At 41.7% G+C, this 26,210-nt stretch overlaps 1 protein-coding gene across 2 annotated transcripts; it reads right to left on the minus strand.

Moving 5' to 3' along the window:
• Positions 1-3,781: 3,781 nt before the first annotated feature.
• Positions 3,782-24,743, minus strand: RAB43 (RAB43, member RAS oncogene family; the record flags this gene model as incomplete). 2 transcript variants are annotated; one of them, XM_080386185.1, is made up of 3 exons in its annotated part: positions 3,782-12,818; positions 13,727-13,910; positions 23,870-24,181. In XM_080386185.1, 3 exons carry the CDS (start codon positions 24,077-24,079, stop codon positions 12,565-12,567), a joined length of 648 nt encoding a protein of 215 aa, XP_080242311.1. In that variant the 3' UTR covers positions 3,782-12,564. The 2 variants fall into 2 exon arrangements, with proteins under 2 accessions (XP_080242311.1, XP_080242310.1); XM_080386184.1 differs by lacking the exon at positions 3,782-12,818 and having other exon boundaries at positions 13,761-13,910; positions 23,870-24,743.
• Positions 24,744-26,210: the final 1,467 nt, after the last annotated feature.

A 26,210-nucleotide genomic window follows, 5' to 3' on the forward strand; every position in this document is an offset into this window, starting at 1 on the left:
GCAGAAGACAGCTCGAATCGATCTCCAAATTAGTGTCTGGTTTTCTGAGAAGGCATCTGTGGCTTGCCTCCCAAAAAGCTGCAAAAATGTAGTTGTCCAGCCCACATCCCATGAACATGAATTACCCGTGAAAGGTAATTTACCTTTGGTTTTCAGATAAATAAACTGTTCTTCAATGCCAGGCAGGTACGCAGCTCAGCAGAGCAAAGCCCAGGTGGGACCTTGTCTCACCCTGCGAGGCGCCCGCAGCCCTGCGGCTGGGTGGCCCGGGGCGCTGCGGGCAGGAGGCCGGCGCTGCCGCGCCTTCCACAGGGAGCGTGGGCCCCGCAGGAGCCGGCTGTGCGAGGGCAGCCAGGGCTTAGGTGGCTCCTCCGGCTGTGCGAGGGCAGCCAGGTGGCTCCCCGATGGAGGTGAGGGTTTTGTCGTGGGGTTCTCGGGGTGGGGCTGAGGCTGGGGGCACTCTCCACCATCTTGGCGTTACCTCAGCCCGGCTGCACACTGCAGTGGTGGCTGCAGCGCAGGCAGCAAGCGAAGTGCAGAACAGCGACCCTCTCCTCTTCTGTATCCCCCTTTTTTTTTCTTCTTTTTTATACCTTTTTCTTTTTCCATGGGATAGAAGTAGTAAAATGCAAAACCATTGCCCCTACACAGTTCTCCAAGGCTCCAAGTTCTCCAGCTCTATCAACTCCAGCTTGGTAAGTGGTAATACGGGCTTGGCAGACCCTCAAAAAGCCAAAATGTTTAAAAAATAGCAGGTGTGAGTGTTCATTCATGGTTTTTGGTCGCTCTCATTTGCACCCTTTCCTGGTTACAAACAAGTGCAAAGCACTGGGTGTTTTTCCCTCAGAAGCTGAGAGGCTGTGGCCCAGCAGTCCAAGAGGGACCCCAGGGTGGATGGAAAGATGCGTTTGTGCCCTGGTTTTGCTGTAGATACTTTCAAATGAACACAAGTATGTGATTTCAGTGAGCTGTGTTTTATGTTGAGGGTTTGTATGCTTTATAAAACTGGCAATTGTTTGGGCTTTCTTCAGCCAGCAAATTAGCCACTGTGGCATGGGAGTGACACGTGAAGGTTGCTTCTAATAAAATATGGGAAGGATGGACAGTGGAAGGGCCCTGGAGATTTGGGTTTTGTTCCATCAGTGTGGATGGGCTCAGAGGGATGGGTGTCGTACCGTGGCTGTGCTTTCTCGGCTCTGGATTTTCAGTACATCAGTGTTAGCTCTTTGTCAGCCTTTTCTTGTTCAAAAAGTGTTTCTAGGTGATGGATGGAAAGGAGGAATACTGACAAAATGATTCACAGAAACATTGTGCTAAACTTTGACTTTTCCAATGGAAGTTGGTTTTGTTCCTGACAGCTAGGATTGAATCTCGATTGAGTCAATTAATGGTTCAGACTGCAGCTCCGAGCACAGTATCTGCACGTAGTAGCACCAAGGCATCCACCTTTGTAATGACTGAATACAGTTTTGTATGAAGCGCAAATACATTTGAAATTAATGTATAGGTATATATTGCTTTAAATGACACTAATTGCACAGGCAGCTGAAGGTATGTAAACTAGCCCAGGCCTCTGGCTGACTTAGCTTTCCATGTACCCTGCCTCCTGTGTCCTGGTTAAAAGCAGGAATGCTGTGCTGCTACAGCAAGTGCAGTGTAGCTACTTTGTCCCCCCACCTAGTCTCACCAGGGATTAAAGGAAGATAGAAACGGTGACCTGAATAACACTACACACAGAAAGTAGTTGCTGAAAGAGGTAGAAATTTCTTTCCTTCGGTGTCATAGGCAAGAAGCCAGGATTACAGGAGTTTCTTTAAAACTCAGTGGTGTGCTTTTATGTTCTGTAACTTGAAGAGAAGTAGGTACTGACAGTCTTTATGGTGTATGGTATCACTGCATACCTTTCACAGTCGGTATTAAAATGTTTTGTCAATACACGGATGCATACTTGGGTGGTGGAACACATCCTGTTTTCAGCGTTGACTGAAAGAGCCAGCACCTTGAAAGTTTCAGAAAAGGGTGTTTCTGTGGTCACTACTGTGAATAAAATAAAGCAGTACATACTCAAAATAGCACAGATGGGCTTACTTTGTGTAAGGTAAAGGTGGGTTTACTTTGTCTCATTAAGATGACCTGAGACTCAGCTGGTCTTAATTAAAAGTTCTCCTCCTTGCACTTTGTTGGCCTTGTATGCCAGGATCAGAATCCAAGATCATGCTAAACACGTCTACAGTTTTAACATCCAGCAAGGTTTAGTGCAGATTTATCTACTGACCTCTTGCAGAAGCAGTACCTGTTGTATAAGTAAGAATATTTCTCAGAGTAAGAAACAGATTTTCAATAGGACTTGGGACTTGTGTTTTGTGGTATGGGAGTGTATCTGTGAATATGCTTTCTGCTAGTTTAACAGCTCAGTGCCTGACCATAGATGGAAAGAAAAAACATTCAGTGAACTTAGACTATAAACAAAAGTGTATTGTTTTGCAGGTGCAAACTGCATAAAGAAGGCCAGTTCACCTCATTAACAAGAAGATACAATTGGTTGTGATGTGTGTAGATCTCCTCTGTATTCAAACTATTCCACATTCCTTGAGGATTCAAGGAAGAGTTCCTAGAAATGCAATTAAGTCCCTTTAAAGTGTTTGTGATAGGCACTTAAAATAAGCCAACTAAACAGTTCTCTCAGTTGTTTCCCACAATAAATTCAAGTTACTGAAAGACACCTGTTAATGACACATACTTTAATTTGCCACACACACTTACAAATGATCAGGCAGCAGAGATCAGGGCAGGCTTTTGGGGTTTTTTCAGTGCGTGTTTTTTTCCCCTCCACATAACCTTTCATGACTGGTTCAGCCTGTTCGCATTTTCAAGGGTGCACCAGGGTATCCTGGGGAGGTTCTAGCCACCCATCGGTGGCCACCCATCTTGCTCCCTTATCAGTCAGGGTTGTGTAGTCTGCCTGTCATACAGTGCTTTGGAAGATGACCTGGGAAGCAGCTATGAAACTAGTTAAGTTCTATTGACACAGGTGTGTGTCCTTTCTGCTCTGGAAATATTGTGAGAGCTTAGAGCAGCAGGAGAGGCAGGTTCCAAGGTTCCTACAAGGTGACATATGACTAGCTCATCATTGGTGTAGGCTGTGAAAGCACAGGCTTGCTTGTGAAGACCGTGCGTTTTACAGGGTTTAGAGAGAACTGTTCTACATATTATATTCTAGAAATATAATCTAATAATGGTATTACTTACGGAAATGAAACCCAGCTTTGTATAAACTGTTACACTTTGTCTCATATCACACCCTTGGAATTCACAACTTGCTTTTCCCTTTGTATTTTTTGCATAAGTTGGTTTTTTCCCCACACAGATTTAGAAACTATACTACAGATGTGCAGAACACGTGAAGTATACAAAAAAAAAGTCAATACTTACCAACAGATGGTATACATTGAGCATGACACTTGCATTATTATCTCTCACACCGATTCTCTGCAGCACTGTGCACACCAGTGACATGCGTAGTTACATCCAGAATGTTTCAGTGGTAAAGAATGTGTCACTCTAAGAGAATTAACTAATGAGTTCAGCTATACCCAGCAGTGTAAGGAACCGTCTTTAGAGCACAGCCATTTCATTGAAAACTATTGATTGCTGTTTTGGAACCCAAGGCTACTACTGAAGTTGTAGACTGAACACAGAACCAAGTAATTCGATATTTGAATGCTCCTCCACATAAAAATGGTCATCTACTGACGTGAGAATTAAAGAGCCAAGCAAAAAGAAAGGGGCATTACTTTGTTTTAATTTACAGCAATTAAATAAAATCCACGATCTGAATGTTCCCTTGTGAAGGTACAGTTGTAACTACATCGTTTACACTTAATTATAAGCACTGAAAAAAGTTATTTGCATTTCTCCAACACTGAGGACTTTGGTTTTCATTCTTAATCCTCCAGCCAGTTATTTTGGAGAGCTTACTAATCTGAAACAATTTAATGTACGTCCATTTATGTAAGTGACGGGCAGCTGCAAGGATAAGAGGAAGAGAGTTAAGCACTGTTTGTTTAATCAAGAGTACATTAGATTGTATCTCGAGTGAAAGTAGAACACCATACAGCACTGTAGAATAGGATACATTATTTCTTAAAACTTGATTTTGTCTCTGATAATAAACCACAGCAAGGCACATGCATAAAATAACAACAAAAGATATTAATTGCCAAATGTTTACTTTAATTGAACCTTTTTAATGATACACAGTACAATGTATCCACTACCTTGCTAAAATTCACAACAAAAAGCAGGTTTCATATGTTTAAAAATATTTTTCATGATAAATCCATAAATAGATGAAGGTAAAGTATAAAAAATTACTGTAGTATGCAAGCTTGCTCCCTTGTCTCATATTCCAAATGATCTAGCCAGTACTGTGATAAGAAAGTTTAAAAGCAAAGTCATTACGGATGATTAGAAATGTACAGCCTGCATCTCTCGAAGAAACCTTGAGAAACAGCAACAGATTTGTCCTAGAAAATGCAGAATAATTTTAACACTGTTATCATCCAAACCCCTGAAATAATTTTGGAATGCAGTGAATGAATTCAATATGAATTAGAGATTTTTATTTTCTCCCCAACAGGTGTGTGAGCCAGACTCACTCCAATGCTATCTAGTCTCTGGAGCTGTGGGGTTTCTGTCTGCCAGATACCAGTGAGGCACAAAGGAGGGAAAAGCTGGTTGACAGCACTGAGCGTATCTGACTATCAAAAATCTTAGCGTTTCTCCTTACTGACTTATAAAATAGAAATCTTTAAAAACTGTTACAAATAACTAAATTCAACTTCTGCTCAGTATGTGTCTGTACCTACTTTATGCCTGGCAAGCAGGACAGTGTCTGATCTCATCCGTTGGCTTCCTCCAGTTTTGAAATGGTACGTGTATGTACCATTCCAACTCAGCTCTGTTTGGTGAATCCCTTATATTACCACACCAAACTGTGTTAGCGAAGTTATTCTCATCAATATTATCACTCTCTTAAGAAAATGTATATAGCATTTTATTTTGTCAAGTATCAAACTACTTTTCACACTTAGAATAATCTATTTTAATACCATTTATAAAGGGAAAAATGCTTGCTTACGCACAGCATTGGACTAGGGAACGAACAGGAAAAATGCAGAATAATAAGGATGCTCTACCTTTCACATTAATGTATTTTTTTTTTCCTGATAACTACTTCCCTTTAGTGCAAAACCAGTTCCATACCAGTTTTGTGGTTTTTTGCAATGATAACTAGATACTTTTGAAGACATTGGTAGGCATCTGTCAGCAGCTTTAATGTCTGAAAATTCAGCTCTTAACTCACTTTTTAAAAGTACCTTCAAATTGTCAAGACAAGTTTGCATGCCGTGTTCAAAGGACAATCCTTCATACCCTTGTTTTCACATACAATAGTTTAGAAACCCCAAATCACTCCCTCACATGTTCATGTAAGTTTATATTGCTCATCAAATTTATTGCAGAAATAATGAGTGTTGATCATCACATGTTCTGCAGCACAGTGCAGTGTAACAGGCTGTTACTTAGTGGTTACTGAAGAGACTGACTTTTGGAAGTTTACCGATTGTGTTGGTCAGTTGTCTTAAAAAGAATTGATTGAACGATTAGAAATCACAACTGCTAGCTTGCCATAATTTTGGTCATATGTAAGGTACTTTCTCTTAAGCTAAAATTTACATAAAATTGGATTCTTTTAGCTAGCTATTACATCTGTATAGTGTGTACTTCAAGATGTATTTTAGTTCCATGGGGGAATTATGGTTTAAACTACAGAGCGGTCAATGATAAGGTGTATGTTCTTACGAAAGCTTAAATTGGGCGACTACTGTTCTTAGTGTCCTAGTTGAGGCTTTACAATTAAAATATCTAAATGTAGAATTTTTAAAATGTTTATGACTAAAGGAAAAGCAAATAGTTCACATGTAGTAATTTAGCTGTAATAACAAATTCTGAATGGGCTAGGTAAGCCCTAGACAGAAGTGGCTTAAACAGAAGCAGCTTTGCAAAGCTGCTGTACCTGCCTAATACCTTTCCCTGACCTACACTGCCTGCCCGGATGAATGGTCGCAAAGCTGGACTTGGCTAATTTCAGAGTACGGTGTGTTACATACACGCATTACAGATATTAACTGTCACAGGAGCAGGAGAGTGATGGCGATACATGTGCAAAAACCTATTGGTTAGAATCTATCTGGTTGCCCTTCAGCACTTTGTGATAGGAAGATTCATCCTCAGTTTTCTGTTAAATTTGAGGTTGAAAGAAAGTAGAAATCAGTGTCAGCAGTTCAGCTGGATAATCAAATTGGAAATAACTGAAGTCTAAAAATATCTTGCAGAAGGAACATGGAAAGTGACTTTTTTAATGATAAAGAGAGCCTCAATAAATTTTTATCAAGGTACAATCTTGAATCTTCTAGTTTTCAAATAGTGTCCTCAGGGAGAGACATACTTTTCACCTTTTAGTGGAAGAAATAGGTTCTAAATACAGCTTTAAGCCAATTTAACAGCTCTCCAAATGTTAAACTATGCTGTTACCTCAACACTTAACTAGTTTAGCAGTCCATTCTTCTTCAGTATAGACAGCAGCCACATTTTTGTTGTACAAAAAGCGAACAGGAAAACCCCAAACTATTTGTGTAGTCTGTTATTTTACCTTTCGGAAGGAAAGTATTTTCTTTGAACTGAGTAAGCATTAATTAAACCTAACACATTCAATCAGACTAGAAAATCTTCCCTGATCGTTAGTCAGGCTTCACTTTTCTCATTCTAGTGAAATTATTCTGTTCCCTTGTTTTCCACTGGCCACTGACTCATACGGAAAAACCAGACAACTGTTGACACAGTCAGTCTTCAGTGATGCCTGAAGTTACTTATGTCAAAGGTAACTTTCTTTATCAGTATTAAAGTAATAGGAACCCTTGTGAAAAAAGATAGTGAAAAAAAAAATGCAACCCTTCTGTGCTTCAAAGAATTATTTTTAAAGTGCATTTTAACATTTCGCAGTCATATTAAAAAAATGCTATCTAAGATCAAGATAGGAGAGTATACTGGCTATTTTTATCTAACCTCTGGCAACAATTCCATGGACAGCAAACATACATTTGGGTTGGTTGGTTTTCATTTTGTAACTCTGCTCTTTTCCAAGTAAAATAAAATGAAATGATAAAAAAGATGCAGAGGGCTAAACTTGTGCCACATATCAGAATATCTAGTTGTGGAATACTTCTGTGGGGTTTTTTTGTTGTTGTTTTGTTGGTTTTTTTTAAGTAGACAGTGGGGATTGCAATTAAATGCTTCCATCTGAGATTATTTTGCTGCTTCAAATAGCTCTATAACCCAATTCAATAGAGTTAGAAGAAATTTAACATTACCTGGCCAGTAAAAACTAAGATACCTAGGAGGCTGGTTCGTTAACTGAAATCTCAGTGGAACGATCAGCACCAAAAGATATTAAAAAAATAAAACTGAGACAGTATATCTTAAATCTATGAATCTATTCTTACAGCATGGAAAAGAATTGTCAAATCTAAGAACAGCCCAGTTATAAAGGACTCTGCTTTTGTGACTCTGAAGTCATTACACTTTGTAAAACTGTAATAAAATCTAACTATTAATCTACATTAACAATATACCACGTGCTCTGTGACTGAAGTCACTATACTTTGTACAACAAATAAAATGTAACTATTAATCTACATTAACAATATAGCATGTTTTATTTTCAAATCTGTAAATCTAGAATGCCCTTTAGTTGATGAAACAACCTAGTATCATTTGAGAAAGGATAATTAAGTGGTTAGTGTGATTAGCCTGAACTTTGAGATTAATTTTCTGTCAATTCCACCAAGAACTACACATGTCCTTGCATCTGTTGCTCTTTAATTGCCTCACTTCTTGTACCACCAGGGTGGGAATACAAGCTACGTGGTCATCATCAGCTACCAGGGCAAAGCGAGTCGTGCGAGAACTATCTCTTCACAAGAGTACATCCTCGCTCCGGTTTCCTTGGATTTTCCCTGTTTATTCTCTGCCCGTTACCTGGTTTGTTTCTGTGAAGTTTCCACAGAGAATGACTGACAGGGGTTAAACTGAGCACTCTCCAAGGCTGGAAGACGCCAAAAGGAGAGTAATTTGTTTTTAAGTTTCACAAAGTGTGTATTGTTCTCACCTCATTTTCTTCCAGCACACTGTTTACCCAAAATAATGCAACAGGGTAAATTTCAGTGGTCTGTTAATATATAAAGGTTTTGGAAGCAGGACAGGTAAAGATAAACAAGTTTTATTAATGAAATTAAATTAAAATTAATTTTAATTTGAAGAGACTGCCATCATAACATGGATTAAAACAATCCTATCAAGAGAAACTAATAATGTTATTACCTCCCAGTTCCCTCATGATTGGCATGAGATGGCAAAAGACATTCAAATGGTCAGTGGCTGGGACTATGAGATTAAGTAACAGAGGTGTAAATCTTAGTGGGACAGCATATCCTGAGGCAAATCAAGGCTTTAGTGTTATTTAAGGGTGCTACTGTGGAGTGCATACATACTGTCATGTACTACTGCAGTAATGCATGTTTACTGCACGTGATGATCAGTTTTATTCTTCAAATAAATATGATCTTTAAAGGCAAATAAAAAAATGGAGCAAGAGCTCCACCTTTTGTGAAGTTCTCAGAAATCTATACAGTATTAGCTGGGCTTCATTTAGTTTTATAGTTTCCCCTTCCTCCAAAAGTGACCTGCTTACCAGTACAGTGAGAATGATAAAATCATTAGGACTTTTCTGCTGTTCTTAAGTATTTTCATTTTTTAATTTTTTTTGCAGAGCAAATGTTAGCAGCTTTCTGGGCTAACATTTATTTGGTATTATATTTATATAATTATAAATATTTGTACAAGTTCCATCCGTGATGATGGACTGGGTAAGTAACTGGAGATAAAATTAGCTTAAAACAAAATCAATACAAAGGATAACAGTGCCCATGCTCCTGGGAACCACATTCTGCTGATGATTTCATTTCAGTATTTGCTCTGCATTCCACTCCTAACTGTGACAAGGCAGGGATCAATGTCCCCTTCTGTGTTTTTGTAATATTTTGCACACTTTGGGTACTGCCAAAAATAAATGATAAATACTAATGCAAATACATGGTCAGCCAAGGAGATCTGCTTAAAAGCAATTACTGCACCATAGTCTTGTTAATGTTCAATTGCCAGTAAACAGGTTTCTTGGCAAATGTTTATGCTGTGAACTCTGATCACGCACTACTGAATTATTCACTCGATGTACATCAGAGCACATTTGTAACCTTAGATTTGAAACCGAGGTTTTTACCCGTAAGTCTCAGGTTTATTGCTACTCACTCTCTTCACCCAGGTGTCCTTTTGGTTTCAATAGGATTAATGGAATTAAAGTAACAGGACTGTCTTCCTAAAACTTAAATTACATAGCTATGCATGTGAATTATTAGAAGTCTTCAGAAGGGGACCAAAAAGCTCTAAGTTAATTTGTTTCTGGTCAAGAAGCTATCAGCCTAGTGAGTATTGTGCTATTACTACTAGGCAAAGAAAGGGTTTGGTAATTGAAATAGCCTTTTACTACTGACAGCCCAAGCACTGTCATTGGTATCTGCTACTAACCTGAAAAAATAAACCAGGTCTTCAGTCTATTTCTTTGTTCCCTTTTTTCAGTTAGGTAGGGCATGCAAACTTGTATTACACTTATTACAACATAGAAGAGCCAAGAGTTAGAAGACAAAGCTGACTTAAAGCCATAGTCTTAGTTTTCTACAGCAAAATGAAAACTAACCTGAATTGCTGCCTTCATTTGAAAGCACAGCGAACAAATCACTGATGCCGTATTTCATGTTTTCTGACTGAAACAGACTAACCTGCAGACAGAGTCTCAACCTGCAAGACTAGCTTAAGAGATATACAAATTTTAAGGAAAAGAATAGTGCTTGGTCTAATTCTACTTGTTTACTAAACAAACCTCAAAACTAAGGAAATGGATCAATAATTCCTTAGTTCTCCATCTACTGTTAAAAACACAATCATTCGCTGACTGCATTGGAAGCAGGATTTATGTTCATTTTGCATCTTGCTCTAGTTTTAGGATGAGTTACTATGTAAACTAATGATTTGAATCTGAGTAGTAGCAATACTGTTCTTAAATGTGTGTGAGGTTTTATCAGCATGGCTTAATTTGGCACTAATCCTGCAAATAGTGGGAGGCTGAGCTTATCTGAGGGTCCATGTTCAAGCATGCAGAACTGCAGGACTGTGACCTGCAGATGTAAACTATAATATGTCATGACATAAAGTCAGATGCTTACTAGTATTCTGTATCTTAAGGACCACCTAACCAGGAGGAAAAGCAGTCGTCAGGACCGAGTTTCAGCTTGGCCTGTCTTCATAGTTTCTCCTAAGAGTGGAATAGAAGGTTTGCTAATCACTAACAAATCTAGTGTTTGGAAAACTCTCATTTTCAGCGTCCAGCTACTGCTGGACACTTATTGCCTGTTACCTTTGGATGTAGGAGAGCTGGCAATGTCCTGGAAAACTATCCAAAAATACTATCAAGTACTGCAGCTCAACCTGCCCTTCCATATAAAACATTAGAATTGTGAAAACTACTCTAACTGAAAAAATTAAGGCCCTTTCACTCTTACAACTATAAAACTTGAAAACTTACCCCTTAGATTAGAAGCAAACAGGCTACAAAGCATATGTTACTCCTCAATTATCTACCTCATAGTTTTAAAAAACCAGAAAGACCAGAGAATGGTTTAATATATTCTGTAGGAAGATGAATAGTATTGAAACTAGGATCCATTAGCCCTTTCTTAAATCTCCCTGTTTTTCACGATACTGGATATGTTGAATGGCTAATAACTGGTGTAGCCCTAGTAGCAAGCAAATCCATGTCCTTTTTGATCAAGATTTTCAAAAGGGACAAGTGACTTCACTTTAGGTGGATGCTTTCTGAAAATGAGCTTCTTCAAAGTATCAGGATTGCAAAAATCACTTGTTACCTCTGAACACTTTTGCTTTGACTGCAGAGTTAAAAATAATTCTGCTTCTGCTCCCTTCGCAAATCCGTTTTTGTAAGGTGCTTGAGAGTGTAGATCCAGAGAGGACTGCTGCCATCAGTACTTCTACTGCATCTACAACATACAATACAGAGCTGAATCTGAAAGACAACTATATGTAGTTGAATCACGAAGTCTATTTTACTTAACGATGTAGACTTTTGATCAACAGTGAAAGATTATTTCCTGCTGAGTGTTCTCAAGAAATGAAAAGCAATTGGTAACTTGTGATAGAGAGAGGGAAGCAGTTGGGTACAAAGTTGGGAGGGAATCATTAAAAAAGATGCTGGTTTCTTATGACCAAGAAGTTGCAATGCATGCAGTTTTCAGCTATTCTGAGGTGTTCTTTCCCATTATATGCCCAGATTGTATTTAAACAGATGGTTTTAAAAAAAACCAGAATAAAAATCGAATTCACTTATGCCACTTAAACACTCTAAACAAGCAGTAAACACTCTGGTAACATCATGTCAAATGTATGGCTAGAATTAACCCTGTAGATGACCATTAGGCACATGGCAGGAGATCATGGCTACCAGTCAGTTCAAGGTTTCTCCAGTTCCTGTTTCCAGTGGCACAGGTCTTGAGTTGTGGAATGAAACTGAGAGACCTGAGGGCAAAAACTCAATGATACCCACTTGGAAAAGGGAGCTATCACTGTGCAAACAATAACAAATGAAATGCATCTACCATCTCCTCAAGGCTGTATTTAAAATAACTACACTGGTCCAATTCTGTTTGATAGCAAGTCACGTGATACTGCTCAGGCTGATTTTGCTTTTTGTTAAAGTGATAACTTAATAAAATCATAACGAAACCTGAGAGAAGGCTTCCCCACCTGGGCCTGTTCCAATGCTCACTAGCAATCCATATGCCCTAGGACAGGTGACCGCTATTTGGTCCTGTAATCAAAACGCTGGGTATTCTTACACTTGAAATACTTTTATCAAAGACACTGTCACTTTCTGGTCATCGGTGGAGTGCTGAGGATTTAAAAAGACACTGTCGAGATTGCCTACTCCAGAAGTGACCTCCTTTGTGAACAGTCCCATGCTAAACGCTTCAGAACTTCGGGTGTGCATCAGTCTTCCCCAACTATCTGTCTTCCTACCCCACATCACCAGTTCAAAGTTGTTTCCTCCACTTTTGTAACTTGTATGAAGGTTACAGAAAATAAAATGGTGGGGTCAAATTTTGAGTAAGTTTTTCAGAGGGTTTGACTTTTAGGACTACCTCTCAAGAGTCCCTTTTTAAAAAATAAGACACCAAAGAAAACAGGATTGTGTCTAACTTCTACAAAATTGCTGGTTTCACAGGAGGAGGAGAATATGGCTACCATGCTACTCAGCATTAGGGTGAAGCACCATCTAAATTCCAGTAAAGTTAGGGATATCATATCACCTAGCTCATATCAGCAACCACACCCCCAGCCTTCTACAACGTCTTTGCTGTCAAGCTTGATGCTGTCAGTATTCTTCTCACTGAACATAGGGCCTCCATGCCTCATCATGAGCTCCGTAGCCATCTTCACAAAAGCCTCCTCCACATTGCTGGAGTCTTTTGCAGAGGTCTCTATGGCACAGATGATATTATCATAGTGTTCAGCCAGACTCTGAGCTTCTTCCAGCTGAACCTCTCGAAGGTCACTTAGGTCAGACTTGTTTCCTGAAAGAAGAAACAACAGAGTCATTCATAATGACTATTTAATGACTCTGTTGTCAAAGTAAGTATTTAGCAGGAAGTTCTTGGGTTGCCCAGAAAATCTGCAGAATTTCCATTCTTGGAAATTTTCAAAATTTGACTGAAAAGGCCCTGACTAACCCAACGTTAGCCTTGCTTTGAGCAGGAGGTTGGACTAGATAATCTCTTAAGCACCTTCCAACCTGTATTTCTGTATGACTCATACAGAGAACAGAAAAAGTCAAAATAGTAGTGGCTGTAGACCTTAACAGAAGAAAAATGGGCTAAAAATGAAAGCTAAAACCATTTCATGAAAATGACAGCAGCCTGCTGATACCTAGGGAAAGCTAGAAGAGTACTGATGTTGTATTAGTGGATCTATAAGCTCCTGAGAGCCACACCGTAGTCAGAAACATTGGGGCTGGGAAGCAGAACTTCTAGCAGAGGACTGACAAACCCCGATTGCCCTGAAGTCCTTCTGAAATCCCTCTGCAGAAGTATGCAGGTGTTCCAGTTCACCAAAAAACATTGTCTTGATATACTGAAGCTTCTCTGGGCCCTGGAAACCTTATGATCCACAGCAGCTGTGCCTCCAGCTGAACCTGGAAACTTTGGGTACCCAGTTCTCCATTAAGTTGTATGCAAAAGATTCAAAGCTGGTTTCTGATACAAAGCTGTCTACTACTTAACAGAAGTTAATCCAAGCAAAACATTTATGTTTTGTTGAAACAGCACTTTCTAATTAAAAGAAATACTAGGGTAATTTCCAGTCAGATCTATCGTACATCTTATCATCAACCAAAAAGAAAACTCCTAACCACCTTAAACAAATATTGTAACTAATTACATTGTACAGTAACCTGTAGCGCTCGGTATTAGTATTTTTAACTCACCAATCAGTAATTGCACTATGTTGGAACCGGCATACTTTCTCACATCCTCGATCCAGCGAGGAATGGACAGGAAAGAGCCTCTCTTGCTGATATCATAGGCTAGGATTGCTCCATTGGCGCTGCGGTAATAACTCTGTGTGATAGTTCGGAATCTCTCCTGGCCAGCCGTGTCCCAGATCTGCAACTAAATAATACAAAGCATACAGTGAGACACTGGCTAGCAAGCTTTCCTGAATCAACAGGTAGGACTTGATTCAGTAGCCTTGTTATAAATCTTCCCTATGTGTGATGCATTCTGGCAGCACAATTCTCTAGTCCTTTGTTCATGATTTAAGGATAATAATAAACACTGGAGAACCTATTCTCACTTGGCTGCTCGAAGTTTCTATTTGTGTTGAGACACTCTGGGTTCCTGCAGGCAAGCTCTGATGCATCCTTGTGTGGCAGATTATGAAATTATTGCTTGTATGTCCAGCCTTACCCCGTCACCACCTTCTCTAGCTGAGTTAGCAAAACGAGATGTTAGTCCATAGCCAAGCCGCTCCAGTTCATCATCTGGTGTGTCACTGAATCTACAGGTGGGTTTTCACTACACATTGTCTGTGGTACTGATGTGGTTTTGTCGGTTCTGCTACAGGGGCAGTAACAACTGGAGTGGGATGTGCTAGTGTCATCTGAGAGCGCTGATGCTGTTTTATGAGGAAATACGAGACAATTAGAACAATGTATATAGAATACATAAAATGTAAAAGAATGTTTAAAAGAAATGCCAGCAATCCTAGGTTTCAATAAAGTCAGTGAAAGATCTAGTCAGTCTAGTCACCTGTCCTTTGCTAGGTGGTACCACAGACATTACATCTGGGTAGGAAGAAGAAATGCTTAGCTTCTGTCTAAATCCAGCAGCGCACGAACTATCAGTATTAGTATCAGGGTTTGAGTTCCCAGTACTAGATGTTCCATAGAAAGAAGCCAAATAAGTCAAGAGTGGACAAATACAATATCCTGCTCACAGGGAAAATTTCTTTCTAAATCCAGTTGTTTTATAGGTTGTCTAACGTCCTGGAACGTGAGAGTTTATATTCCAGGAGCTTTTAATCTAAGGTAACTGTGGATGTTCTCATTCTCCTTATAAATCTCTAATCCTTTTTGAATCTTTCAAAGCTCTTGGTTGCAATATATAGTAGCAATGAAACTGAAGAATTTCCTTTTTTAAGTTTTATAATTTTTTGTCCTTCTGTTCACTTTCATTTCTCTATCCCCAAACAATCAGTGAGAGACCACTGCCTGTCTTTTTGTGCCGTTCCTTAGATTCTGCATCTCCTCTTAACTGAGACAGGACATAAGCAAATACTTTTGGGTTTTTTAGCCTTCCCCTGTTGTGGACCTGTTATTTATTATTTCCCCTCTCTCTGAGCTTCTTTATTTTAAAAAACTGACAATAATGTAACTCAATGCACCAGTGATATTTTATACCAAATAATATGGCATAATTTTTCCATATATTTCTTTTGCACGTTAGTATTTTGTGTCTTCTGACTCTGCTGTGTGTTTGAGCAGCAGCTTTCACTTTGGAAAAGGCTGTACTGATTGGATCACTTTCCTGTGCTAGCCAAGCATTTAGATCCCAAATGACATATGTACAGCTTAAAAGGAATCAATCCAATGAAAAAGTGCTCCTCAGTCCTCATAAGAGTTTTCTCAGAGAAGGGGAAGGGACTGTAATGGACTAGAAACACCATAAAGCACTGATTATTAATGGAATTGATAATGATTTAGAGCAGTCAGGAGGCCATTACTAGAGACGAGGAAGTTCATGGCAGGTTTATGTATATATGATGTTCTCTGTACTCAAGTCTCCCACTAGACCTTTGTATCTGTTACGTAGTTTTAAACCATAGTATTCCATTAGGTCAAGTGCAAAACAAGGCTAATGATGATTACCCAACTCTTGGGAGAGGTCTGAGAGATTCTGTGCATACAGAAGAATTATAAACTTCTTAAATATTTTTAAAAATATTTGTTTTGGCTTACACCTTTCACATGGTATAAATAATAGTGATTTAGCTGCAGAGTGACTGAGCAAGCTAGTCTCCAGCCTTGTGCTGTATACTGGATTTTGAAGACCTCAGTATAAGTACATTCCACAGAATCACAGAATCATTGAGGTTAGGACAGATTTTGGGAGGTGACAAAGCCAAATGCCTGCTTAAAGTGGGGTCAAAACTTAATTCTTCCAAGAAGAATTGCTCCTTAATTTTCCCAGGCACCAAAATGAGTCTGACCAGCCTGCAGTTTCCCAGGATTTCTTGTCCTTTTTGAAGATGAGTACAATATTGGCCTTTCTGTGGTCCTCCCCAATTTCCACAGCCTTTCAGTAGTGATAAAGCAACCTCAAAATGTCACCACAAGATCTCAGAGCACCCACACACATGTTTTACTCCAGCATTTATGTCTGTGTGTTCACAGGACTGAAGCCCTCTGTGTCCTGTTGGGAACAGCACAGACCACAGGTCTGACCTTCTCAGGAACCCCAACGGCAGTCTTCTCCCAGCCCACATCGTCCAGGTAAGTTCTTTCCCTCAGGCAGTCGAAGTTCATGTCCCCCTACTTGTCTCTGCTCTTTTGTGTAAGGACTCAGAATCATTTAGCTTTCCACATGATCTTCAGCTTGTTGTAGTTTTGCTTTCATTGCTGAGACTACAGTATGTGTTAGACCCCTAAGCAGATATTTTGTTTGCAAACATACGTACCAAGTGACACACTGTTTGTCACTGTTCCCACTGCTTTTGCTGGCAGGAGGAGCCAGGTGATTGCCCACTCCTTGTTTCAGGGAAAGTCAGTGAAATACAGGCATGGTTTAATGACTGGCTTCAACCAAATTACTTGCCACCCCAGCTGCATATCCTTGCCCTCTCCCTGCATTGAAACTAGCACCTGCTAATCTGCTCTACCATATAGCTTAATTCACTGATGCAACTGAAAAATGGGGGTTTTCCTTTTGTTTGGAGGTTGGATACCAATTACACAGCCACGTGGTACTGAAAGCATGCAGACTGCGCGGGGAGGAAGGTGCAATGATCGTTTAGAGCAATGGCAAATTTGTCCTGAACCGATCACGAGTATGCCCCTTCAGTTTAACTTGGTGCTGAAGGTGGGTGTGAACTGATCCAGCAAGCTCACCTGAAGCTGGGTCAGGAGCCCTTGTACAGTCTCCTGTCAGACCCGTGCAGAGACGGCAGCTTCAGCTGGTATGAATCAGTCCGCCTGGCAGCACGCTCAGTGTGCAAAGGTGCTTTTGGGGGGCCTAATAACAACTCGCTCTTTACAATCTGAAACCTTGAAAACCTGTCCTGCCACATTGTTTGAAGTTTTAAAAACTGGCTTATTTTAAATCATTAAGAACACACACTACAGACACACACAGAGTATGCAAGTATCATGAACCAGATTACCCAATTCAAACAAGATGTATTTCTAAAGGCAAAATATAGCTAATATGCTTGACAGCATCTTCAGAAAACTCTTCAGAAAAGTATTTCTGTATAGCATGAATCAGTCTGATATACAACTAAAAGTGAGTCATTAAAAAAATACAAGTTCTTTTCCTAAGTATTTTTGTCCACTAGGTGTACAGATACATTTCAGACAATTCCATTGAAAAGGAAACATGAGAACTACATATAAATACCAATCACAACTGTAAGTTTAAACCACCATTTTATAGTAAAAAAATCATACAGTCTTTCTATTATACTGTATTTACAAATATGTAACTCTTGACAGGAAATAACAACTGCAAATTCTTTGGAAAAAAAATCAGTATTTCTCATTTGAAAGCCCCTCAATTTAAGTTAGATATTAAAATCAAAATACCAAATGAACTGTACTAGCCACAGGTCACCAAAAAATGAAACAAAACAAAAAAAGAGATACAATCATATATTCTTTTGTATTGCATAAGTGTATCATGTATACAGTATATGACACAAATTTCATATTTATTTCCTCGATTTAAGTGCTTCAGCATTGTAAATAATGTGATGGAAGCAATGTCTGTCTCTTAGTAACCTTTTTAAGCAAGTCCTGATTTTGTAATTACTTTAGCAACAATTTTTATGTAAGAAAGAAAGAGAGAAGTTGGGATTACTGGAGAATCGTGTTAAATTAATCTGAAGATACTTAGAGAAAACACCTATGAAATAGATTGGTAGCAGCCCTTCGGGGGGACCATCTCTAGTAGCAGATAAGGACAGCATGAAGAACAGAGAATAAAGACCCATTGTTCAGAAGGAATACGACAGAATACCCTAAGTGAACAAAGACAAGGAGCCACATCCTTCTTGCGCCGATTGTTTCACTACTGAATGCCCATTTACTTACAAAAGCTGATTATTTTGATTTGCTTTTAGCTTTGAAGTTTTTGGATAGCAGAGCTGTTAGCACTGGCTGGTATTGAATAGGAAAGCGCTAAATCTAGTAACTCCTGTAAGATTTTTCATGACTCTACATGATCGCTGTGCAATTGGAGTTTTCCATAAGTACATTAGACAAAGTCTTGAACGTCTTTTCGTATTTGCTTTTTCATCTTTTCCTGTTGGGAAGGAGTATACAGGCAGTGTATGTCATTCACCCCTTGCAAAGATGCAGGCTAGGGTCTGACTGGTTGGGGAGCAGCTGTGCTGAAAGGGCCCTGGGGGTCCTTGCAGACAGCAAGCTAAACAGGAGCCAGCAGTGTGTCCTGGCAGCATCCTGAGCTGTGCGCACAGGAGTGAAGCCAGTAATCAAGGGAGGAGACAACCCGCCTTTATTCAGCACTTACTAGATTCTAGCTAAAATTCAGTGTCCAATTTTGGGTCCCCTGTACAAGACAGACATGGAAGAAATGGAGCAAGTTCAGTGGAGGGCCATCAAGATGGTCAGGTAACCGGAGTGCATATCCTAGGAGAAGGGCCTGCAGAGAACAGGCTTATTCAGCACAGGAGAGGGGTCTGAGATGACCTGTTAGCTGCTGCCCAGTACCTACCGGGAGGTTATCAAGAAGACTGAGTGAGGCTCCTCACAATGGCACACGACAGAAAGATAAGAGACACCAGAGAAAAACTGAAACAAGGGATGTTTCAGTTTGATGTAAGGGAGGAAACAGAAGTGGTAAAATTTATGCGGGGGTCTCTGGAAGATCATTCTGGATGCCTGATTAGGTTTAAAGAAAGCAGAGTTTCAGCTGTAGAAACAAAGTTGAAAATGGCAAGTGGCAGGCTGACCACAGAGCATAGCAAATGTACATTATCAAATGGTTTGATGTGAATTCTTCTTGCATTGATAAACATACTGTTGATCAAAGGTTAATGCTGAACAAATGGCCTCAAGACGTGTTAAATAACTTCTCCCTCCCTTACTTCCTGCAAAATTTATTAAGAACTTTCCTGATTCTTCTAAACTATCAGGGGAGTTTGGGTTTACTTTTGCTTGTGAAGCAGCAGTAATAATAACTAAGTACATCCTGTATCTGATACCTTCCTTTACAAAGACAATGCCACTTTTCTACTATGAATTCTTCAAAATATAGCATTATCCATAACATTTCCTGATAGTGAAATTGTGGATGCAAAGACCGTGCTCAACGATTCTTAACCATCTGTGTCTAAATCCTGTCACCTCAATGGCAAACACTAATGCACATTTCTGTACACTGGCAAATCACAACACTTCCTCCTAAAAAGATTTAGTGAAACAATCTTGCAACTTAATCTATACAGTTTTTGTCAAAAGCAACAAACTAGCATCTGTATGGCAATGTATTCCAATTAAAGTGATATTCCTACATGGAACAGTTAGGGTAGCTGTTCGGTTTGTTCAATTGTTTCCCTACGAAGTTTTCAGAGAATTAGGAGTCCCTGCCTGCAGGAATGCAGCATTCCTGTTTGCTCTGGCATTATGGGTATCAAAGTAGTTGACGGAAGAGAGCTACACTTCCCTCTGGATATCAAAGAACATTGTTTCCATGTAAAAACCAATAGCTTCATTTATATTTGTTTAGCAATGTTATTAAATACAACAGTCAGGAGACAAGACAGTTAACAAGTCATCATTTTATATTTCTTGCAATTGGGCCAGATAATAACACATTACATTTTGGGCCATTCTGAAAGGGATTTAGTTACAGCCATGAAGCCTGAATAAAAGCCAAGAATCTTGATATCATATGGGCTGGAAAAGCTGTAAACTAAGAAGTGCAACAGTATATAAAGAAGTATTTTTATGAAGGGAGGGAGAAAAACCATGGCATAAAGGAAAAAACTGTTCAGTATATGTAGAACACTATGAAATGACAGTGTAAAGTAGACATTAAAGATACCCAATTTATCAGTTCACAGGAGGAAATTCATCAAAAGAAAAAGGATTTTGTTATTACTAACCACTGTTCATGGACTTCGGAATGTCCTTGCCTATCATTATGTAAAATCTTAGTTCCACTGTTTTATAAATATCTTTTTATACAGTGACATAACAGTTACAAAACATTTTTGTTCTGTTTGCCAGATTCTTTCTACCACTCAAAGAACAAGTAATTAATTTATCAATAGGACTTTAATCACTATGCATTAAGTCAACAACCACAGCTTTTGGGAACTAGTCTGTACTCTAGGATTTAGCCAGCTAAGCAGGATGTATTTTATAGAGAATAGTATGCCACAATTTCAACCTGTTAAAACAGCACATACTAGAGCATTTTTTTAAAAGAATGAAGATAGACTGCAGACATTTCCTAAACTGGGGGGGTGGGGTGGGGGCGTGGAGGGAAGGAGCGGCAGCACAGAATTCTGGATAAATGCTGGTCAGAATTTGCCTTTATGATAAACCAAAGCAAAACAAAAAAATCAAGGTGGTCATCACAGGTAACTTGGACTTTGAAGTTCCACTAGAAGCCAGTGTGCTAGATCTGCCAAATCCCTGCCTGGCTTCGTGCCGCACAGCTCGCCTCTTAGCTCAATGCCTCCAAGAGCCCATGGCTCACAACAGCCTGTCTCAGAGGCAACTAGCTCGTGTAATCCCACCGGACAATACCTCAAATTGCAACTGGAGATCTTAAAGAACAAAAAGGGAATCAGAAGACTGGACGGCACAGACAAACTTACGTGTTCTTCCTCTCTGGAAATGGTTAATCTCTGCAAATCAGGGTTAGCACATACTGGGGAAGCTTATGATACCGGCGCTTTACTGTTTTATTTCTGAAGAGAAAGCTTTAGTTATCAGGACTGTCCATGAATAGCTCCTTTCTCAAGCACTAACATCTCTTTACATATGTAGTTTAGTCAGCTTCAGTAGCTGATGAAGCAGCAGCATATGAAATATAATTTGAGACACTTGAAAGAATACAGCTTTAAGATGTGAGAAAAGCCTTGCGTTAAAGATAAAAGTTATTTGCAGAACCTTAACCTTTAGTATCCCAACATGCTTCTTTTCCCTTATCCAACAAAAATGCAAAAAAAAGGAAGTGAGACTAAAAAACCCTGGGCTCCAAATGTTTCAGAAACATTATATAACTGTAATGACAACATTTGAAGTTATAAACAGAAAGGGACACTAATACAATTAACCTTAAAATGTTTGTTTCAATCTCAAAGTAAGTGTCCAATTCATATTCACTCAGTTGTGTTGCAATACTACCATTAGCCTGACCAAAAATTAAGCTTAGGCCACAGGGGATGCGGTACAAGCAGTGTTCAAAAGCTCTTGGGACTTTTGTTGTACACACTGTTGTTCTGAAGGGGCTTCTAAAGATGAGCTTATAAAAATTATCAAAATATTATAAATTATAAAAATTCTAAACAATTATAAAAATGGGGGTTTTCTCATTCCTGTACCACTTGCTAAAAAGGAAACAAGCCTTTGCATTCCTTATGAGGATAGTCTTGAGTAGCATAAACCCATAATGAAACGGGAGCAGCACAATCACCTGGCATGCTGCTTTAAGGCTCTTTTTGTAAGGTCAACAAATAGTATTTTAAGCATGTCCTGAATATCTCTTGGTTTGATACAGCCCAATCAAGAATTTATCTGAGACTCTTAAACAAGCGTCTCTCACGTGACTGAGAAACAATGAGAAACACAGTCCATCTCTCCCGGAGCACATGTACAGGCTTGTTTACTAACAGGCTAGGATATGATCTGTTCAGACAGCTAAAGTGCTTTTCCTCAAATTACTATAACCAGCACCAAACCCAAATTTGTCAAATGTGCAAGACACACACACAACTACTTGCCTACTTTATAAGGGAGCTCACAAGAGTATAATAAAATGCCTTCTTATTCTCCATTTCCTGTGGCACGCTGAACAAACCTACCCAGATCAGGACCCAGATGGACTGCTTTGAAATCTCAATCCAGCTGGAAAAGCTTGACCGGAATTTAAACTTCACATAAACCCCACACCTTAACAGACCAAACAAAACAAAAAACCTCAAAGCAAATGTTTTCATTTTCTAGCTGTGTCCCTGACTGAGCAGCTAACAAAAATGTCTGTAAGGCAATTCAACAACAATGTTGGATTAATTTGGCTGAAGTAATGCTTAGAACACTTTTCTTCAGTCTGGGCATCCCTAATTTTTTTTCTAAGTGGAAGTACAGAAAATCCAAAGAAAAAGAAAGCCCCAAGAGCTTGCATTTTCTTACTTGTTTTTTGTAAAATACTTAGAAGTAATCCACAGGTTTTTGTTACAGACTTACTACTAGTACAGGAATATTCAGGTGTAAGTACTGACAGGATGTAAAAGCACACCTAGGAAGCGTGGATTATTTCCTGGGCTAGCCCTCCCCTACTCCCGAAGTCGGTGGCTGAGACCCCTGGCACCAGGAACAGACACATTTGTCACTTTCTATGTGCCTAGCATTTAAATGGAGCCAGGTTTCAATCTTAAAGGAGAAACCCCCCACCGACAAAAGCGTGGAAGAGGTACCAACAGCACAAACAGAAAATGTGAGTTTCCTTTTCAACTGCTAACCCCAGCTACACATGATAGGAAAAGGCAAAATAACACCAAGAAAATAAACACCTTTGCTAGGTGTGGAACTTCTGATCCCTCTCCTTTCCTAAAAAACGTGAGCCTTCATTTCTTCCATTGTCTGCAGCTTTCTCCGTTTAATACTCTGCTCACCGAAGTTAATTTATAAGAAAAAGACAACAGAGGACTTTGACACCTGTTTTGGTAAACACAGGCCAGAATTCCACTGCCAGCGTCATGGTCTTTCCCAGGCAGTGACTGCATCAAGTTCCTTTTGGTCACACGGGGGGAGAGTTACAGCTCTGTGTTCTGGAGGGGGCTGGCGAAGGGATTTATCCCAGTAGCCCCCCAAACCGCAGGTGCTTTAAGCATTTTTCCCTGCTGTGTGATCGCTGCTGTGCGCAGAGGCCCGCTCTGCCGTGGGGAAGCTGCGTGACTGAGAGTCTACGGATAATTCCACGGGGTGACTATCCCATCCTCTTTCTCACCCTAACAACTAGCCGATTTTCTCCAGCACAAAACAATCAGAAGTCAAATGTCGGGTTGATGCCTTCTGGTTTGGGAAGAGTTCTAAGAGTTGCACTTCGTGAGACACCCTGTGAACAACGCTTTAAGAGAACTTGTAAATAAGCCGGATCTAACAGCAGTTGCCCCAGCTTCTCCCTCCCGGCCAGACCCGCATCCCTCCCTGGAGGCACGGCAGTGCAGCCGAGGCTCCTGCTGGCTGGCAGGAAGCCAGAAGCCTGGCCGGGAAGCGGGGTGCCGCGGGGTGCTGCGGGCAGGGCGCGTCCCGAGGCGCGGGGCTGCCGCACCGGGGACCGTACCGGTGCTGCGCGGTGCGAGAGGGGACCGGCCCGGCTCGCGGCTGCTGTGCCCGGCCCCCGCCCCCCGGATCCGGGCACGGCGGCGGCCCGCGGCGGGGCAGCAGCGAGGCGGCGACAGGGGCAGGGGCGGCCCCCCTCGCCGCGGGCCGCCGTCTCGCCGCCGCCGCCTCCGGCGGCCGGGCCGGGCCCCCCGCCGGCATCTCAGGGCGGCCGTGCCGTTACCGAGCTCGGCGGCGCCGGGGGGCGGCCTGGGAGTGAGCCGCGCCTGGCCGCCACCCCCGGAACCGGAGCCGCCGGCCCCCCGCCGCCCCGCTCACCTTCACCCGCTTGCCCTGGATCTCCAGGCTCTTCATGGTGAAGTCCACGCCGATGGTGCTGCCCTGGCGCTCGGCGAAGGCCCCGGTTTTGAAGCGCTGCACCAGGCAGGTCTTGCCCACGCTGGCGTCCCCGATGAGCACCAGCTTGAAGAGGAAGTCGTAGCTCTCCTCCGGGTCGGGGCCGGGCCCCGGCGCTGCCGGGCCGGGCATGGCGGTGCCGCCCTCCGGCCTTCCGCCCGCCGCCGAGGGGAGCCGGGCTCTGCGCAGCGCCCGCCGACCCCCGCCGCGCCAGGCCTAGCGCTGGGCCCGCCCGCCGACCGCCCCCGCCCGCCCGCTCCGCCCCGGCCGGCGCGGCCGCCTCCCGGCCCTGGCCGCTCCCCCGGCCCTGCCCGCCCGCGCCCGGGGCGGTGGGAGGCTGGGCTGCCGCCTGCGGCACCGCGCCTGCCCCCGCGGCCCGGCCCGGGGCTCCCGGGTCGCCCCGGGGCCGCCCGGGCAGCCATCGCCTGAGTGCGCTGGGGCGAGCTGCCGGCCGCGGCACCGCTGGGCCCCCAGCCCCTGCCGGGCGGAGCGCCCGTACTTGCGCGGGGTGCGGGGCCCGCCCGTGCCGGGGGCCGCGTTTAGGCTCCGTGCCCTCGGCGGCGCTTTGCAGGGGCTGGCCCGCGGCAGCAGGCAGGTGCCGTTCCCGCTGAGCCACCCGGGAAGCCCCGCCGGTTCGCCCTGCGGGCTGGTGGGTGTTGGGGCCGGGCCGCGCCGGGCCGCGGGCTGTGCCCCCAGCAGCGGCCCAAGGCTGTGTGTGCTTTTCACCCCCGCAGGGGGCTGTGCTGCTCAGAGACATCCTTAAAACTGCCAACACCGTGCTACGTGTCTCACACATGCCCGTGTATGCGTGTGGTTATATATTGCATCACAGACTGGTTCTGTGTATTGAGTCTGGCTCAGGCAGCTGGAATTATTTGTGTTGAACTGCTTATCTGCAAAACCAACTGCCCTTTAGATGACGTGGTGAGTCAAGATGCTCATAAATATCAGCTTTACTAATAAAATACTTTGACACAGCACCTTGCGCTTTGTACCAAAGACTTGCTGAATTCCATTCTCGTCATTTCCAGTGATAAAACTGTGAAATGAAACTGTTTCATGGCAGAGAGAGTGGAAGTTAAATTTCCCATAACTAGTTGTGCAGGAAGAGAACAAACTTCTTTTTGACTGAGCCAGCCAGGCTGTCTTGTCCTGAATTGCTCTGACCCAGTGTGGGTTTGGGTGGTTTCATGGTTATTCTTTTCCAGGCTGGATATATATTTCTGGTGATCCATGGTAACCTTCGAGCAAGAGCAGAGGTATGAGTACTCTGTCAGGCTGGAACAAAGGCTTTCTGTTCCCGGTAGCCTGCAACTCAGAATTCAGCAAGCCATTGAATTCTAGCATATTGATCAACCAGGACACAGAAAGTGTTAAAGAGAAAATGAGACATCGCTGTGCCTATGCTCTCATGTAATTAGCACTTCTTATGCTTTCAGTGTCTGAGCAAAGCACTTCAGGGAATTTAGATTATTTAGGAAGAAATATCACTAGAGATGTTTCTTTAGTATTTAGAGGTAATTGTATGACCTTATTGTAGTGGAAGAACAAAGGTACTACTTCTATGAAGACAATTATAAATCAGGTATTCCGTTATCCTTGCTATAGATCATTACAAACTTTTTCAGTCAACTGTCATTGTTGCTGCTTGTCATCGTGAGCCTTGAACTGCTTCTAAACCAAAGAATTCCCCAAACAAACCCCATGAATTGTCACATTATGTTGTTACGCTTATGTGAGGGATCTTTCATTAGTTCTCTCAAGTTGTGAAAGCTGTAAATAGTGATTTGAATGTTAAAATGCTTGTCTTTGATTAATCCCCAGACTCCATTGAGGTTAACACCTGTTTCATGCAAAGATTACCAAAAACAAAATGTGTTTGAGCCAATTCTAATTTCTATCTGGCTGTATTTGAGTCATTTATCAGAGAAGAATACAGTGTGCTAGAAAACACTCTCCAGTAGCCTCTTTACTAGCGCTGCTCTAGTATTTACTAGAAAACAGTGCCAAAACATGGTAGAAGAGCCCCTATACTGGCCTTAGTCACAGTTTCCCTTTTCACTCGATTAACTCAGTTCAACAAGAGAAGTTAATTTTCAACTCTAACGAATGGGTTGAGCTGCAGAGCCTTTGCTACAGGTACAAAGTTGCTCGCAATTTCCACATTTGATAGTGGAATCTGGGTAGTGAGACTGCATCATATTTCAAAGCAGCTGCTTGAGATTTGGAGTTACAAAGCAAATTAAGTTCTGACCTTCTAAAT

The sequence above is a fragment of the Falco punctatus genome, assembly GCF_963210335.1.
Source record: "Falco punctatus genome assembly, chromosome: 4".
Taxonomy (NCBI): domain Eukaryota; kingdom Metazoa; phylum Chordata; class Aves; order Falconiformes; family Falconidae; genus Falco; species Falco punctatus.